The following is an 18,224-nucleotide window of genomic DNA, read 5'->3' on the forward strand; positions in this document are numbered from 1 at the left end:
ACAAAATGTGCATAGAAAAACGTAAAAAACAGAAATTGAAACACTTTTATGGAACAGAAGAGTATTACAATAGGCAATAATAAAACACATACTCCGTATAAATCATGTGAAACACAAGAACATATAAAATTTACTTCGTATTAAACAAATATAAGTTGCTACGGAGTAATTTATTTGCTAGGAAGTTACTCCATACAAATATAAGTAGTTTTGAGAGTAGTACATTTGCTAGATTTTAAGTAAACCACGCGACAAAATATTCGAGTTTGACATAAATTTCCACGAGTCGGGCGTTTAAGCCTATTTTTTTTTATATAAAAACTCAGTTAACTCCAACTATTACAAGTCTATGCATTTTTTTAAAATCCCGCACAACACACATAAAACAAGTTCATCACAATAGCAAAAATTGTGTTTTTTTACTCAAGACGATAGCTTAAACTAAGTCGAGCATAAAAATCATTTACAACTAGGGCTCAAGCTCAATAATTCGTGAACAAAAGATAACCTTACTTAAATCAACACAATAAACTCGATCTATTGCTCGACCCTCGAGCCGATATTGTCTCGTCTCGTTAGCACCCATCTGGGTTAAAACCAGTGCTCATAGGAATTGGAATCTTTGTATCTCCTTCGTTTTCTCTTTCCTGTCATTATTTAATTTATTGTTGCCGTTACAACATTACTTACTACCCTTTCGGCCTTTCCCCTTTGGTGTTTGGTGTATCTCTCCCATTTCTCCTCTTTCTCTCTCTCCATTGAAGCAGTAGCAGCAGCACTACTTTTCTCACTTCACATATAAAAAATTCCTCTGCTAAAAACCTCCCTTTTAATGCTTCTTTTCCCCAATTAATATCCTTCCTCTTTTTCTTACAAAAAAGGAAAAAAATTTGAGCTGTCCAAAGTAATTAATAATAGTCAAAGCATTTCCCAAAATTTAGATCCTATTTTCCCAGAAAAATTATACTGATATAAACATGATTACAGTAGAGTGTTGATAATTTTACAATTGGGTTTTTTTCTCCCCAGTTTTTTCTTCAGCTTTTTTGATTAATTGTTCTTCATGAAGCTAATGAAATCCAGTACTCGACTTGATTCTATTGTCTTCCAGCTCACACCCACTAGAACCAGGTGAATTTTTATCTTGCCATTATCGTCCCATTTTTAATTTAATTTAGTTTTTCTGGGTATTTTTCTTATTGGATAGAAAATTTTCTGGGTTTTTCAGTTGCTTTGCTAATGACTGTAATGATTATTTTCATGACTTTTGGAATTATCAAAGTTACTATCATGCATTGCTTTGCTTTGACTCAATATGGAGGAACTTGCCTGCTTTTCTTTCTCAATTTTTTATTTTTTTTGGATGAGATTCTTAATTGTAAATTTGCAAATTCCTATTGCATTGGAGAGTGAAATAAGCAATTTTTATTTTTATTAATTTATTTTTCTTGGGGTTTGGTTGAATCAAAACTTTAATGGAGGGTTTTTGGGGTTATGTTGGTTTTTCTGCTTGTGTGTGTATGTGTAGATAAGTGGGTAGACTAACCTGCAAGTCAAATACTCAAATTTAATGTAAAAAATTAGGTTGCCTAATTGGTACATCAACACTGAAATGTGGGTGAGCAAGAACATAGCACATTTTCTAGGGTTAGACAATTAGATTATATTAGTGCTTCCATATCTTCCTGTCTTGCACAGTTGCAAACTTGCAATTATGAACTTGGAAGTTACCTATTTGAAATGTCCTTGTTATTTGTTACTGTTATTGGGTGTTTCTTGCTGTTCTGCAATGAGGTGAATGTGGACAGCTCCTTGAATTTGTATAGGATAGACCTCATGCTTCTGTATGATATTAAGATATTAGAGTTGCAGTAAATACTGTAGTTGTTATCGGCCTTATCGCTAGTCCGGAATAGTTATCTGTTGCCCCACTTTCTTGTTTGGGGTTTGAACTTCGCTCAAAAAAAAGAAAAAAAAGATTATGGCTTCACTAGACTATATATAGTAGTTGGACGATTCACACTCATGTTTTGTCACTTGTTATGGGAATAATAAATCTTCTATATGATAAGAAAATGTGAAATTTTTTCTGGACATCCCAGATTAGTATATGTGACAAGTATTTCTAAATGAAGGGATTAATTTATGAAGTTTTACTCTCGGGTTAATAATTTTATGAAGGGTGGAAGGGTATAATTATTCATGTAACATCAATGTCAGATGCAATATTTTGGCCAATATGTATTACAGTAGGCAACTGTTATTGCGATGAATGAAGCTAAATGCTACTCTTTCTTCAGGTGTGATCTAGTAATAAATGCTAATGAGAAAAGTGAGAAGATTGCATCAGGGTTGCTGAAACCTTTCCTAGCTCATTTAAAGGCAGCCGAGGAGCAGATTGGGAAAGGAGGATATTCTATTGTCCTTGAACTAAAGCATGGAAATGGTGCAGCATGGTTTACGAAGGGAACAGTGGAAAGGTTTAGTTGACCCTTGGACTCTCTTCCTTGTACTTGTATTATCTTTCACTTTCGTTTTATAGTTTGCCCAGCATTGGTTGAGAATATACTTTTCCTTTGCCAAGTATATGATGGACTTTTCTTGTATTTGTAGGTTTGTCCGTTTTGTGAGTAGTCCAGAGATCCTTGAGCGGGTCTGCACTATAGAATCTGAAATCTTACAGATTGAAAAAGCAATATCTCTTCAAAATAGTAATGATAACGGATTGCACAATGTAAGTACAAATGTGCAATCTGTAAAGATCATCTTTTAAAATTGCTTCTTACTCAACTTAGATAAATGCTGTAATTGCATTTTATTAACCATCTTATGTTTGTCAGGTAGAAGACCTTCCAGTAAAGTCTGAGGAAAGGCTTGAAGGTATCTCAATAATTTTCACAAGTATTATAGACTTTTGGGTGCTGCAATTATCATCTGCTTCTATATCAGTATATTCACATGTGTTTGATTACTGCTTCCTTTTACAAAATAAGAATTTTATTTGCAATATCTTTCAAGTGATATAATGTCCGTTGTGATTCCATAATGAGTTTTGACATTGAACAGGCACCAAGCCTTCATCGGGCAGTAATGAGGAGAAAGCAATTGTGCTCTACCAGGTAATTTTGATGTATTTTTTCTACATTAGATGTTAAACTGGCTACTGGGTGTCAATTTAAATAAAAAAGAAAATGGTTGATCTTTCTGTATTGCAGCCTACCAGCAACCAATCAGAGGAAGATGCATCTACCGTACATGAGAATTCGAAGTAAGCATTTCAGTGGTTGCACTAAGCTTCAAAAAAGTATTAGCATTTCAAATCTAATAGTTGAAATGCTTGATCAGAGTCCAACTTATACAAGTTCTCGAGACACGTAAAACTATGCTACAAAAAGAGCAAGGCATGGCTTTTGCACGTGCTGTTGCTGCTAGCTTTGACATTGATAACATAGACGATCTGCTTGCTTTTGCTGAATGTTTTGGGGCTTCACGTATGATGTAAGCTGCATTCTTTCAAACAGTTCTAGTATGCTGTATGTAGGTTAAGCATATTTCTTTTTTCGAATGACTTTTGTGGCACACTGGCACTTTGTATTTGAAGGGAACTGTGTTTCTGATTAATTATTTTCATGTCATAGGGATGCGTGCAAAAAGTTTTTGGACTTATGGAAGGCAAAGCATGAAAGTGGTCAGTGGGTTGAGGTTGAAGCAGCCGATGCAGTGTCTTGCCGGTCAGACATGCCTAGTACAAATGCAGCAGGTATTGTGTTTCTGGGCCCAAGCGAACAGAAGGAATTCAAGGAATCAAGCCCCCAGGGTGAGATTGGTTCTGAAAAGAAGGGGATGTCATGTGCGCCTAGTCCAGGTGCCACTCTAACATTATGAAATTTACCTTGTGATTCTTGTGCGAGTTACCCCAAATCATTTTGGGACTAAGGCTTTGTTATTGTTGTTGTTGTTGTTGTATTCTTGTGCGAGTTAGACCATACATAGTCATTGTGGGTTTATCATTCCGTAAGGATAGGCTAAGGAAAGAACCTTATTTGGTTTGATTAGATGAGCTTTGGATCTTAGTCATTTTGCTTTTGAATATCCTATTTTAGTATGCCAAATTGTTTTGGGGTGGGCTTGCTTGTAACTACATCAGGGGGCGTGGTAATTGTTTGCCCTTTCTTTCATTTTTTATAGCCACTTTTCATCAAGTTCCGGACATTAAACTTTTATTTTATTTTAATTACGTGCCTTATCCTTCAAACATCTGAACTTTTCAAGAAGGGTCTTTGTCAAATGCTTGATTCTTTACGCTGTGAAAATCCTGAGAATATACATATATATGGCTTGTATGTATTCTGGAGTGTGTGTTCTAGCATGCCTTGTTCCCCCTTGGTATTGATTATAATGTTACCTAGGTGACAGCAAAAACTCAGTATTAGCATCTATAGTATTTTGATAAACTCAGGGTACTAATTTTTGGACTGTCTATTTTGTTCAAATTATCTTAGGTCTCCTATGAGACCGTCTTATGCATAAGACCACTAATGTCAGCATTTAAAAAACTTAAACATATGATGAAAAAAATGTAACTATTAGAATAGAAAGTATAACTATTTGATTTAATAGAATATAACTATTTGATCCCAATGCGTAACTATTTGATTAAAAAGTACTATTTGATAACAAGTTTGTCTTATAGATAAGACCGTCTTATATAAGTATTTTACATTGAGGTGAGTTTTTTTTTTTCTATCTACTTCTACTTTACACCTTTTTTTTCTTCGTAAACAACCTTTACGATCTTATCCTCCTTACTCCACTATATTTTCTTAGTCATCCACCTTACTTCATCTCTTATACTTTATCCACCTTTTTCTTACACTCTCCACCCTTCCTAGAAACAAGAATCTATGGTAAATGGGTATTAACAATAAAAAAAGCAAACAAAGGAAGTACGTATATTGCAAAATTTAAGTTGGGCTTAATTTTTTTTTTTTATAATCAGGATTGAGCTTAAATCTATGAAGTTGCAAGTACCGCATTCTTCTGTAATTATATTCCTGTTCTCTAACTCATACCTATTCTTTAAGCAGATCAAGTACAACCAAATCCCCATGAATACAGCCCGGGCCAGTTTCCACATCCCATGTACCCACACTGGCAAATGCATCCTCAAGCTAATGGCATGCCAGTCTTTCAACCATATCCCATGCAGGGTATGCCTTACTATCAGAACTATATGGGGCAGAGCCCATATTTCCAACCACCTTATTCCGCACATGATGATTCAAGATTACATTCTGGTCGGAAAACAAGACAGAGAAGGCATTCAATGGATAGCAGAGACATGAGTGCTGAATTTGAATCTGAAGAGATAGATGCTTCCGGAAGAACGCAGGATGATATTACAGATGAAGATGATTCAGTGAGTAGGAAACCCAAGAATAAAATTGGCAAGACTTCCAGGAAGAAAACTGTTGTTATCCGTAATCTTAACTACATTACTTCTGCGAAGCAAGGCTCTTCAGATAGTGATCCTCAATCTTGTTCAGATTCCGGAACCGATGACGAGGAACAAATGAAGGTTGATGAAAAGAGAAAACTGAAAAAGAAAGGAGTCTATAAGTCAGATGATCCACAAAAAGCAAGTGCTAAGGAAGAAAGACTGTCTGGACAGGTAGGGGATGATGGAAATTGGCAAGCCTTCCAGAACTTCTTACTTACAGATGCTGATGAAAATAACAATTCAGCAAGAAGCAACATGTTTGCAATGGAAGGTAAAGTTCAAGGAAAAAAGCGGCAATCTGCTATCAGGGATGACTCATCTGCTCTAGGAATGCATAAAATTGGTGAAATCCGTGATGTAGACATGGGTGAAAGTCTTGATATTGCTGGAGATGCAACCTGTGTGCGGAAACCTATGGATGATCAAATGTTGAGTTATGGTCAAGATCCAAACTTGAGGCATAATAGTAAAAATGATATGCAGTTTATGGAATCAGAGGGTCGAAGGGGTGTTCACAGGAGATCTGTGGATACAAACTTAGAATATGTAGCCAACCGACAAGAAAAGCTGACAGATGCGTGGGACCCTTCCCTAGATCCTGTCATCAGAAATGGGTTTCAGGGTACATCTCATACCAATAATAAGGGTTCATCATGCGGTATTCGTGACGAGTCTTTCATGGTCTTGCAAAGAGCAGGCTCATCAGATCAAGTTATAGGTAATGGCAGGACAGCTATGGATATGGATTGCGAGCTACCTTTGGCGCTTCACAAGACAGATGATCACACTTACGAGCCAAATGTTTTAAATATAATACCTAATCGTGTGATGGAGGATCGGTCTAATGGTTATGACCCAGCTATGGATTTTGAGTTTCAGGCTCAAATTAAAGATGCTGCCAAACTGAGTGGTAACGAAAAGGAAGTTGCTATAGATGCCAAAGAAGGGACAAGGAAGACAGTCAAGGATCAAAAGTTAAGGGCTGAGAAAAAACCCACAGGGAGTACAAGGAGAGAAAAAACTTCTAAGCTGAGCCCCGCTGAAGATGCTCGAGCTCGCGCAGAAAAGCTGCGAGCTTATAAGGCTGATCTACAAAAGTTAAAGAAGGAAAAGGTAACTGTGCTTTTGTGCTTTGCAAGCCTGTTTAGTGTTTGTCTGCATGGATCTAACGATTATGTCCTTATTTTTCCTTTTTTCATGCGAGTCTTTTGGATCCTTATTGATCTAGCACGTTTTCTTTATGTTGTCCCAAAATCCTTTAGCCTGCTGATAGTACTGTGAAGTTCATCAAAACTTTATTGGGTGACAGAAAACCAGTAAATAAGTTTGAAAACCACCACTAAATGGTCCTTGTTTCTCTTATTTTATTTTCAGGAAGAGGAACAAATGAAAAGAATAGAAGCGTTAAAGATAGAGAGGCAAAAAAGAATTGCTGCTAAAAGTGGTGCTAATCCTTCTCAGACACAATTGCCGTCACAACAGGCTAAGAGACAGATGCCCAAGCTTTCCCCCGTCTCTCAGAAAGGCTCAAAGTTCAGTGACACAGAGCCAGGGTCACGTTCACCGTTACAGAGATCAACATTAAGATTTATATCTAAAGTATCACCTGATTCCAGTAAGACTTCTAGGTCTGGAAGGTTAAATATTGTAAGCAGCACCAGTGGAAATAGGTTAACTAGATCAGCTTCATTATTGAGCTCAAGGAAGGAAGAGAAAAATGGTGTCACACCAGATTCAAAGGCAACAATGTCTAGAATCAGAAGACTGTCTGAGCCTAAAGTCACTGTTCATCGCATTTCTTCAGGAAAGACTGGAAATGCTGAAGTAGTCTCAAGATATAAAGCATCTGAAAGGAAGGTTTCTTCCACTGCAAACGTTGACAAAGTGAAGTCTTCAGCTGTTCCGGAACTGAAGGTTAGAACATCCAAGACATCCGCAGTTACCGTCCAGAGAAAATCAATTAAAGATATGTCCCAGAAGTCGAATGACAAAACTCTCCCTAGCAGTGTTGCAAATGCTAAACGGAGTAGGAACAGTGCTAACATTTCACCCCAGAGGGATGTAGATGACAACACAGTAGTTGAAAAGACAGTTGTAATGCTTGAATGTGAGAAACCTTCTGCACCAACTTTCCATTCCCCTGTAGATAAATTAAGCGTCCAAACTATGCAGTCTCATTCCTACAATGATACAGCCGTCCCTCCACCAGCTTCGCCTATTAACGTGAAAGAAGTTGACCGAGATACATCAGATTGCGTGGTCAAGGGGCAATCTCAGATCCGCTTGGATGAGGTACTCTTATTTTAAAAAAAAAATCTTTTTTAAGATGTTGATCTGCAAGTGCTGTTAAATATTTAGCTGTCAATTTTTTTCTTTGATATTTTCCCTTTTATTTACAAACAATGAGTTTGCCTACAGCAAGATATTTGTTGGTCCTTACACCATACCTTGACATGACATGGTTGAGATTGTTAACCACCACACTGCTGCTTAACAGTCTCTCTCTTTGGTTTCTGTCTTGGACATTAAAAACTAGAGTCTCTCAAAGAAATTCATCTATTCAATATCATAGTCTTCTTCACTTTGTAGTTTGTAGATAGTGAGTATCTAATCTTTTGCTAGCTCTGCCTCATTTCTCATAGCTAACATTTTCTGTTTGCAGACAGAAAAGGTGTCCCCAAACTTATCCTCGGTTGACACTGAAAAAAAACCATATCAACCACCCCATGCTCGGGTCTCCTCCCTAGAGGACCCCTGCATGTCTGAGTCAGTTTACGGGAAGACACCACTAACAAGCATAGAAATGGCAACAACAGATACAGATGTGAAGACCGCCAAAGTACACGTATCTGATACTCAGAAGCCAAGCCTGGTTATATCAGAAGCTGATTCAGGGAAATCATCAAAAGGTTTTAAAAGGCTGTTGATGTTTGGAAAGAAGAACTCGGGTTCAAGTGAACGTAATATGGAGTCAGATAAAGTAACTCTTGAGGGTTCTGCAATTGACGCAAATGCATTAAATGGTTCTTCTACAGAAGGTAATTTCAAAACTTACCTTAATGATTATTGCATTTTTACTTTTTGTCACATTTACACTATGTTTAAGATGATTATTAGGGACTATCTGTTTTGTAGTTACAGATCATTGTGAATATTAGATAGCATATAATTTGAAATTTATTCAGTTGTAGAATATTCATTGTGTAGCAATTAGCAAAACCTCCTTGGATTAAGGACTTGAAGCCATAATTAAACGAAAAAGCACCACTCATCTTTTATATGTCGAACATGCATATAGTTCCCTCTAACCTTTATTCTCCTGATTAAATTGTGAGCAGCTTTTACTGTGAAAAATCTTCTTTCTCAAGAGGAGGGCTCGAGTGCTGGCACTACTCCAAAGAAGTGTAAGCATGTCTTTCATCAAGGCTTTATCATTCACTATTATTATTACAAATATTGTATGTTCTTGAAGTTAAACTCTGGTTTTCTCAACTGCAGCTTCTCGACCATTCTCATTGTTGTCACATTTTCGAAGTAAGAACAGTGAGAAGAAGTTGTCCATATAAAAAGGAATCTTGACCAGTTCCTGGGATGAATAAGTCACAATTTTGTTCCCTTCATGCTTTTTTTGCCATGGGAAATCACAGGAAATATCAAATGCTCGAGTTTGTAAAGTTCAAAGTTGTTGCAATTTGCGACATGTAGGTATCTTGTTTTGTTGTAAAGCCTTGATGACTAAACATCTTGAATATGTATAAACCTTCTTGATAATTGTAGTGTCTGAAGCTTCTCACATGACTCAACAAGTTCTACCTTGGGAATTTCTGAGGAAAGAATATCATTAACCCATTTTGATGAACTAGGGTTAATGTAGCCTTAATTCTGAAGGGTACATCTAAAGATAATAATGAAGTTGTAAATACTCAGTCTTAGGCCTTGTTTCTGGGATTTGATTTGGCATTCCCACTACGAGAAAACAGTTTTCCGTTCTCAACTCACAAAGAGGAGTGCCAAAATCAGTTCCCTTGTTCTCTTCACCTCCTATGTACTTGATTAATTGAATTGATTTACTATTTGATTTCTCATACAAATTGTAATTCCGATTTCCTCTATCTGCAGAAACAACTTCCCGTTAAGCGGAACCTGATTACGCAGAGATAGAAACTAACACAGTTCACTACCTAAACATATGCTCTTCATTCCACACTAGTTACATTTAAATAGGTTCAAAAGGTACAAAATTGTACTATAAGAGAGATGGGAAGAATATTAAATTCCAAAAAGTATAAAGTTTGTACTAATCAAAACGAATAACTACGCAAGAAATATTGCTCTTGCTCATTCTTGCCAAAGCTTCCCTTGCTAAAGATTCAGCAGCTTCTTGAGGATCATCTATGTGCCTGATTAAGTCAACTGCCTCTTGATTCCTCATTACCTGAGAGAAAATTCCAAGATAAAATTTCTGGTTTGGTTTCATAATCAAGTTAAAACATACAGTATGTTATTATAAAATTACCTCTGAAATACCAATGCTTGCTAAGATGATAAATTCAGTTTCTGAATCTATTCTTTCAGTAACAGTAATCAGTTCTGAAGTGTTTCCCTGTGTTCTGTTTGGTTCCTTTCCTGAATGGCATGCTTGTATGCTAACTTTTGGAATGCGCAGTGCCCCTGATATATGCATAGCCATGATCAGACCAGTTAATTCAATATTGAGTTCGGAAAAGAACAGAACACCATGCATTTAGGCTCTGTTTGGTTTGACGTAAAAGTGAAAAATGATTTTCTATGGAAAACTTTTATCAATTAAAAACACAATTCCAAACTAGTTTTCCTTTGTTTGACTCCTTAAAATTAACGAAAAAAAGGAAAATTAGAGGAAATAGGTGAAGATTGATGGGAAAAAGAAAGATGGAGGTGAGGAGGGAAGATGGAAAAGTGGTTTCCTTCCTTTTAAATGGAAAATGTTTTTCCACCGTTGAGGGACTTTGCCAAACGAAACAACGTGAAATGAATAAAAAAGGGAAAATCGTTTTCCATGAAAGTGTTTTACACCCTACCAAACGGAGCCTTAGAAATGGTAAAAAGACCAAAGTAGCCCGTGCCTGAAATCAGCCGATGAGGCCAATGCCTTTTTCCTCTATACTGATGTGTTTCCCCCAACTGATGAGCCATACCATCTCTGCAAACAATAGCTCTGTAACCACCCATCTGAGCCATCACAATCTTTTCTCCATTAACGATCATTGCAGATGCAGAACCAGCATTTACTATCTTCTCCTGTTTATCACTCTCGAGCTTTGTTCTTGCATCAAGGTAAGCCTTTTTCATTGTTTCTTTGCTCTTTCTAATCATCAGATTCTATATAGTTCAACATCAGAATAAATTTGTCAAACACATAGATTGAAGGATTTTTTTGGTCATAAACGACTTTTTAAAGTTCAGAAATTGTGACAAAACACCTTATCACAAAATTGTTGCGAGATTGGACCTGAAATTGATCTTTTGTTGTGAATTTGGGCCTTTATCCCATTTCGGGTGGTTTACTCCAATTTTTCGGCGTTGACTCGCGCCTTCCAGGCATATGCTTATTAAAAAATGATTTTTTTTCCCTTCAGTTGACATGGATTTTTTTTATTTTGTTGGAGGTTTTTAGGGTAGTTAAGTGGGGGGAAATTGGAGGGAAAGCTAAGGGAAAAAATCATTTTTTTAATGAGCAAATGTCCGGCATGCGCGAATCAACGCCGAAAAATTGGATTAAACCACCAAAAATTGGGTAAAGGTCACAATTCACAACAAAAAATCAATTTTGAGTCTCACCTCACAACAATTTTTATAAGGTCACAAAAGATTTAACATAGCAAAGGTATAATTGGATGCATGAGCATACCTCCTTTAGTTTCCTGTCAAAAAGATTTGACTGTAAGTACCTACTGATGCCATCACCAACACCAGCATCTGAAACACCATAAAACCACAACTCAAGATTGTCAATTTCTTCTCTTTGTACAACAACATTGTCTGGTTTTTCTAACTCTTCATCTTCTCCTCTCCATGATCGACCCTCGACAATATGATAACCATGTGAGATTGGCACCATCCATGATGGTTTCTTCACATTTTTAGACCCATCAACACCATCACCCCCCTTAAGCAAACTCTTCCACCTGAATGCCTGCACCAATTTAACAAACATGTGTAATTCACAAGGTTCTGTTTTGAAATTTCAATAACATTAGTTCTCATGCACAATATTGGATTGGAAATTGAAATTCAACAACTTTTCTACTACTTCTAACCTAATTTCCCCATAATCCCACCTTCCTACATACAATTATTGCCCCCTTGCCGGTGTTTGGACTTAGGCTATGTTCAGTCACCTTATTTCCTCTTAGTTCATGAAAAAAAAAAGTTTAGATAAGTTCAGGAAATTTCAAATAAATGAGAGAAAATCAGGTGAATAGAACGCACCATTAATGATCATTGACTTTTTCACGTGATCAAACAGCCAAAATGTTGCATATGGTAAACGGTTTTAAAAACCATTTGAACAAAAACGAAAAAAGCTACTTTGAATAACTCTTTTTTTTAACTCTGTAAATAATAACATACAACGACTGATTTTACGAATTCATATAAACAACTAATGTTTCTAGCTAATTCAAACACCCAATGTGTTTATTTTCTCATAACAAGTAAATCAAACATAAACCCATGCCATATCATACCATTAATTACACATCTATTAAAATATTCTAAAAACTCAAAAATCATTTGAAACAAGATTTTTTTTATTTTAAAAGAACAAAATAAAATGTAATTACCTGGAACTTGAAAAATATGTGTGGGAGTTTCATGGTAGAATGGAGGAAGCTAATGGGTAGAACCGTAGAAAGAATTAGCAGAGAATTTAGGAATTAGGAAGATGGTGTTATAACGTGATAATTGTGAAAAGTCCAAAGTAAAGTTCAATATTTTCATAACCTTCATTTTAAGCAAGGGTTTAAGGTGCTTTTAATGTGGCATGTTTAATGCTGGATATAAGTTTTTGGATTCTTACTTTTTTTTTTTTTTTTTTTTTGGGAAATGAAAACTTGAAACTTAAATTTTGATGACAACTTTAATTTTCTTTTTTCCCCTTTTTTTTTTGTGTTCAGACGAGCTATAGACAGCAATGAATCAGATTCGATTAGACGATAAACATGATTTATTTATTTTCGAATTGTTTCCTAAAATTAGTGTGCTTATATGGAAAATATAGCTTCTAGGCAGATATAAACGAATAATTACACTATGCATTGGTAAACATACTTATCCCTATTAAAAATTTGAACTATCGTGATATATGACCAAGCTAGGTGAAATCAATGTTCGGTTTTAGTTTTTGCTTACAATTTTCTATTTTAAATAAAAGTAAAAACCAAAATATGAACACCATAAAAAGTAATTTCTAGTTTTTCGTTGTCAGTTTTCAAAATCAACATGATTCGATATGTTCTAAATCATGATTTACTAAACAAAATAAATCAAAAACTGATAGTGATACCGAACAAGGTAAGAGTTTGGTGAAACAGATAAGCTGTTAGAAAAATACTTGAGATGTGATTAGTCACTTGTTTTAGGTGTTTTTTAGGGTGTTTCGTTAAACTAATTTAATGAAACACGCACGTTTTATGTGTTTTTTATGTAGTTTTATGTGTTTTATGTGAATTTGGCCTAGTCAAAGACAATTTATAGATTCTGCAAAATTTCTTCAAAATTTTTTTTTCACTGTCTTGTCTTTGAGACTTAAGAGGAATTCATTTAAGGATTCCCTAAATTTAGCTTTCTACAAGTATGATATTAGCCAAATGAATAGTTGAAATGACCTTTAAATTATGTTTAAATTTATGCCATTTAAAACTCTTAACACCAAAACATTACCATTTACCAACAATATATGGACATAAAAATTTTAAAAGCAAGCTCTTAATAATGAAACAAGAAACACGAACAGTGTGTCCTACAATCAAAACTATGTCTCATTTGGGCAATTTACAACTAGGGAAAATAATACTCCCTCCGTTCCAAAATGTTTGTTACGTTTGGACTTTTGCACGTTTATTAACGTATAATAAAGATTCTTTTGGTTTTTTATTAAAAAAATAAACCAAGTAAAACCCCAATCCACTAATAATTACAACAACCAATAAGATTGTTTTATTTATCAAAATGAACCAATAATGAAAAAGCACAAAGATTGCTAACTTAACGTACTTAGGAAATTGTAAAGAAATTTAATGAGTTGAAAAAATTGGACCAATTAAAATTAAAAGTTGGCACAAAAAATAATATTATAATAAGTTTATAAAAGGAAAGATTCCCCATGTAACAAACATTTTGAAACAACTTAAAAGGAATACGTAACAAACATTTTGGAACGGAGGGAGTAGTTTTTAAATTTTTCTTAACCATTGCTTTTTGCGAAGAAAAGATTTAACCATTGTTGAAACAATAGAAATTGAAGCTTTTAGTGCAAATCAAAAATAAAAACCTATAACCAACAGATTAATAGCTTCATTTCTCAGGCACAAAGTATTGATACAAAAACCAAGACAGTAGAAATAAAATCCCTTGCTATTATAGGTAGGTACTTAACAAAATAAGAGTCGCTCAAAATTTTCTAAATCTTGAATAACAAAATCTGGAATCCTAACAGTTTATGCAGCCTGTTTCTTCAACTTAGCAAGCTCCTGCCTCACTTCACCAGATTTCTGCAGAAGTAAAACGAAATCACAGATAAATCAGCACACTGAATACTCAGTATAAAACATGATGAAACGCTAGTTTAAAATTCCAAAAATAGCAAGTTAAACTAAAGCAATATAAGATGATCCTGAATGGAGCTGGTAATAAGGATATTGAGCTTAGCTCTGCTTATTTTGGTATTGATTCTGCTGTAACTAATTAACTATGTTATGAACCTGTAGCTGTTCTTTTTTCGCAAAAAAAAAAGAATGGAGCTGGGAAAAACTAATAGATGCAGGCATGCAACAGGGTCTTGCAGGGCACCTAAACTTCCTCCATCAGAAACAATATCCAAACGATTAAACAACAAGACAACCGACAAATTTCACCCCTCACAAAGCATATAAAAAAAACGTTCCTTGATGTATTGACAAGCACCTTCAGAAGCTTTCTTTCTCACAATAAAACATCCGAAATATCGAACTTAGACTACAAAGTTTTCTTCTCATAATAAACATCCCCAAAATCAAACTATTACTAGGAACATCCAGAATAAGAATATGGAGGCAAAATGACAATTCATCCAACATATAAACTGTAGGACAGAGAGTACAAGTGAAGACAATCATATAAGCAAACACAAACCTTGATCTTGGCCACCATGATCTTGAATCTGTCAAAGTCATTAAGAGCAGCTCTTCTCTTCTGGACAATCAATTTCCTTCCCCATGAACTGTTCTCCCACTTGTTCTTAACATCTGCGACATCATAGCAATTTCACAACAAAGCACACCCAAAGAAAAAGCAGCAAAAGATCAATCCGGGATCAAAAAACCATACCAGCATCCTCCATAGATTTGACGAGGGTCTTCTTGTTTGGTGACTTCTCAATCTCGACCTTGATGTCGGTCAAAGAGAGCCTCTTCAAGTTCATTTGACCTCTAACCCTGTTAGGAGCATCAACTAGAACCTAAAATGCAATTTCATGAACAAATTAGAATTGAACAAATTCTCCTTCAAGGGATCATCAAATCGTGATCCCAACAATAACAAAGCTTAAATTCCGACTATAAATCATCTCTAGAAAATGGATAAGGCGAATTGCTAGGGTCGACAACACAACTAAAACTTCCTACGATTTGTTCGAATTAAGGGTCAAGCGTCCACAACCATGTAAGTGTGTCAAACACTCAAATATTAGAGGTTAACATAGAACACGCCCAGACAAGTAATCAATGTTAAAATTAACATGTTAGATATTCGAGGTATTAACATTAGTGCCCATACGAAAACATTATCAATGTTAACATCCTATCAAAAGAAGATTTTAATATCAAATGTGCATTCTTGGAATTTCCACTCAACACCATAGCTCTCAAATTAACTGATTACAATTGAGATACCCATTTCCAGCAGAAAACTTGTAATATCCACATATCATGCTTTCGGAACAATAAAAAAAAAACCATTGATGGCAATCCAACTAATCAAAAAGCCTACAAATGTAATTTCAGTTCAAATCACATGCTTACTGTTAACCCTAAATCAACAACCAATGACTTATAATCAACAACAAACAAAAACCCTAAATCAAAACCCTAAAAATGCAGAAAGACCATAAATTTCATACAAAGTGAGAGAAAACTGGAAAGGATAAAACGGGTATTACTCTGTTCTGGTCAAGAACATCAACGATGACGACGAGTTGGCCATAATCTTTTCCGTAGTTGACAAGAGCAACCCTTCCGATCTCCACGTATCTCTTGAAAGGCTACATCAATTTAATAGATTATTAGAAAAATTGTGATAAATTTCCATTGAAATTAGCAGAACAGATGAGAGAGAAAGATTACCATTTTCGAAATGCGAAGGATTTTGCTTTTCCCTGAAGTGGAGTGGCGAGAGGATGAAGGAGGCAGCTAAGAAATATTGATGTGTTTAGGGTTTTATTAGGTTTTTATGTGACGGTCATTTGGGTTTGGGTCGGGCGTATTTGGGCTAAGTGATATTTTCATTTTTGCGATGGGTCACTCGGTTTGGTTCGAATAACTTCGGGTTGAGTTTACCGTTTGGATAAAAGTTCAGTTTGATTCATTTGCAACCAGTTCCTTCTAATCGAAACCGGAAGTCTGGAACCTAGAGCTGGCAATTTCAACCGAATCCGATGGACATCCATCCCCCCGATCCAGATTTTATGGACAAAAATCCGAAAAAAAGCAGATGGTTGACGGATGATGGATGGATCGGATGACGGGTGGGTCGGATATGGATGAAGGTGTATCCAACCCACCACCCGATCCATCAACCTATTACATTAGTTGTATGCTTTAATTTATCATAATTTACTTTCATAATATATTTATTATTGTAAATAAAACTATACTAGACATAAGTGTAACACAAAATATTGCATTCCCTTACTAGGATAACACAAAGATAAATTCTAAAGCTTTGTAAAAGTTACGCAATGGTTTTTAAAAAAGAAAAATAGTCATGTGGACTATATGTGGACTAATTATTCCTAATTGCAATATGTGTCACTTTAAGTTGTTTTTATATATCTTCAAATTTATTTCGCCCGATTCTCACCCGACCCACCCGAATCACCCGTGGTCCCGTGGATGATGGATGGGTCGGATGTGGATGAAGAATTTTACGGATGATGGATGGGTTGGATGACGGATGAAATGTCATGGATGGATGCGGATTGAGCTTCACCCGATCCATTGCCACCCCTACTGGAACCTGATCAAAGGCGGACCGGGTTCGGGTTCGGGCCGGGTCAAGGGCATAAAAATCTGCCTGATATGTCGGGCCGAACAAAACTTCGGGCCCTTTTTCGTACCCAAAACCCGTTATTTCAGGCCAAAATAACGGGCTTTCGGGCCAATTTCGGGTCGAGCCAAATTTATAACTAAAATTGTTGTTTTGCGTTGTCCAAAGCCGACAATTTTTTTAAAAAAGTTTGGGCCGGGCCGGGCCCGGAAATTGGTTCGGAATATTCTGCCCAAAATCCGGGAATTTTCGGGTCGGGCCACTGAACCGGGCTCATGTTAATCAGCTCTACTGGAACTCAAGGGGTATCGATTTCAGGTTTTTTTTTAGTTTTAATAATGAAAAGCCAACAATTTAGGGCTCGTTCGGTATCATTGTGGGTTTTCAGTTTTTTATTTTTAAAAAACTCAAAACTGATTTCCGTTTTATTATTATGTGTTTTCAAAACCAAAATAAAACTACATTGAAATATGAGTACAATATACAATTAAAAAAAAAAAAGACTTCATGTACAAGTGTACAGCACTTTGGATCTCAAGTGGGGTATTATCAAATTTCAAAAACAAAAATAAATTTGGGATCAGTATTACTTCTCTCCTCTCAACTCAGTGTCCGTCTTCCAACTCCCTCCATAAATCTACCTCCATAACTCCATTGCTTATTGTTATACCTTCGAGCATACAAAACAGGCAAATTATTCGAACTTTAAAACTCTATATTAGTCCATATATTACTAAATACAAAAAGAAGAGCAGATAAATACTTCCAGTGAGTCTATGACTGTGCTTTAATTTTCTTCCTCTTCTTTTAGACATTTTCCCTCTGCAAATCAAGCTAAAGGCCACAAAACCAAAATATAAATGGGTATGAGAAATTCGTCTGAAGTAATTCAATTAGAGATGGGCAAATTTAATTTTTGATAGAATGAAATCAGAGGATTCAAAAGAAGCAGCAAAGTAATCAAAAGACATGAGTTGCTGCAGCGAAAGTGTTGGTCGGTGGTGGCGAACAACGGAGACACCGGAGGTATCCGATTAAACGGAAAGTGTTGAGGCGGTGACACAGGCAGATTTCTGGTTCTTGTTGAGGCGGTGCAGTGACAGGGGCAGTCAGTTTATTTAATCGAAAAATCCGAAACCACTTTTTATGGTTCCAAGTTTTCCGCTGCGGTTTTAATAAAATTGCACGGGATTTGTTTTTTTCAACGCTTTTAACGAACAGG

At 35.8% G+C, this 18,224-nt stretch overlaps 3 protein-coding genes across 3 annotated transcripts; 1 reads left to right on the plus strand and 2 right to left on the minus strand.

The window, feature by feature from the left end:
- The first annotated feature begins 629 nt into the window (after positions 1-629).
- Positions 630-9,295, plus strand: LOC110787370 (COP1-interacting protein 7). The gene is made up of 13 exons (XM_056838667.1): positions 630-1,131; positions 2,301-2,480; positions 2,614-2,734; positions 2,841-2,880; positions 3,067-3,119; positions 3,216-3,268; positions 3,346-3,498; positions 3,639-3,865; positions 5,088-6,613; positions 6,875-7,792; positions 8,163-8,538; positions 8,839-8,904; positions 8,999-9,295. The coding sequence occupies exons 1-13, from the start codon at positions 1,064-1,066 to the stop codon at positions 9,064-9,066; spliced, it is 3,849 nt and encodes a 1,282-aa protein (XP_056694645.1). The 5' UTR covers positions 630-1,063; the 3' UTR covers positions 9,067-9,295.
- A 187-nt stretch (positions 9,296-9,482) lies between these two features.
- Positions 9,483-13,882, minus strand: LOC110787369 (putative protein phosphatase 2C-like protein 44). The gene is made up of 5 exons (XM_021991982.2): positions 12,325-13,882; positions 11,391-11,675; positions 10,606-10,861; positions 10,017-10,171; positions 9,483-9,935 (listed from the first exon to the last, which is right to left on the minus strand). Exons 1-5 carry the CDS (start codon positions 12,355-12,357, stop codon positions 9,798-9,800), a joined length of 867 nt encoding a protein of 288 aa, XP_021847674.1. The 5' UTR covers positions 12,358-13,882; the 3' UTR covers positions 9,483-9,797.
- Positions 13,883-14,036: 154 nt separating this feature from the next.
- LOC110787368 (60S ribosomal protein L14-1-like) lies at positions 14,037-16,236 on the minus strand. Its single transcript, XM_021991980.2, has 5 exons — positions 16,081-16,236; positions 15,897-15,998; positions 15,068-15,197; positions 14,873-14,985; positions 14,037-14,253 (listed from the first exon to the last, which is right to left on the minus strand). Exons 1-5 carry the CDS (start codon positions 16,081-16,083, stop codon positions 14,200-14,202), a joined length of 402 nt encoding a protein of 133 aa, XP_021847672.1. The 5' UTR covers positions 16,084-16,236; the 3' UTR covers positions 14,037-14,199.
- Between the last annotated feature and the right edge of the window lie 1,988 nt (positions 16,237-18,224).

This window comes from Spinacia oleracea, chromosome 3 (assembly GCF_020520425.1).
Source record: "Spinacia oleracea cultivar Varoflay chromosome 3, BTI_SOV_V1, whole genome shotgun sequence".
NCBI classification, from domain to species: domain Eukaryota; kingdom Viridiplantae; phylum Streptophyta; class Magnoliopsida; order Caryophyllales; family Amaranthaceae; genus Spinacia; species Spinacia oleracea.

Coding starts and splice junctions, on each gene's coding strand:
- LOC110787370 (XM_056838667.1), top strand. CDS start 1,064: ATGAAGCTAATGAAATCCAGTACTCGACTTGATTCTATTGTCTTCCAG. Junction 1,132..2,300: donor CTCACACCCACTAGAACCAG/GTGAATTTTTAT, acceptor CTCTTTCTTCAG/GTGTGATCTAGTAATAAATG. Junction 8,905..8,998: donor TGGCACTACTCCAAAGAAGT/GTAAGCATGTCT, acceptor TCTCAACTGCAG/CTTCTCGACCATTCTCATTG.
- LOC110787369 (XM_021991982.2), bottom strand. CDS start 12,357: ATGAAACTCCCACACATATTTTTCAAGTTCCAG. Junction 11,676..12,324: donor ACATATTTTTCAAGTTCCAG/GTAATTACATTT, acceptor AAATTGGTGCAG/GCATTCAGGTGGAAGAGTTT. Junction 10,172..10,605: donor GCCTCATCGGCTGATTTCAG/GCACGGGCTACT, acceptor TGCATATATCAG/GGGCACTGCGCATTCCAAAA.
- LOC110787368 (XM_021991980.2), bottom strand. Junction 14,986..15,067: donor CAAATCTATGGAGGATGCTG/GTATGGTTTTTT, acceptor ATGATGTCGCAG/ATGTTAAGAACAAGTGGGAG. Junction 14,254..14,872: donor TCATGGTGGCCAAGATCAAG/GTTTGTGTTTGC, acceptor TTACTTCTGCAG/AAATCTGGTGAAGTGAGGCA.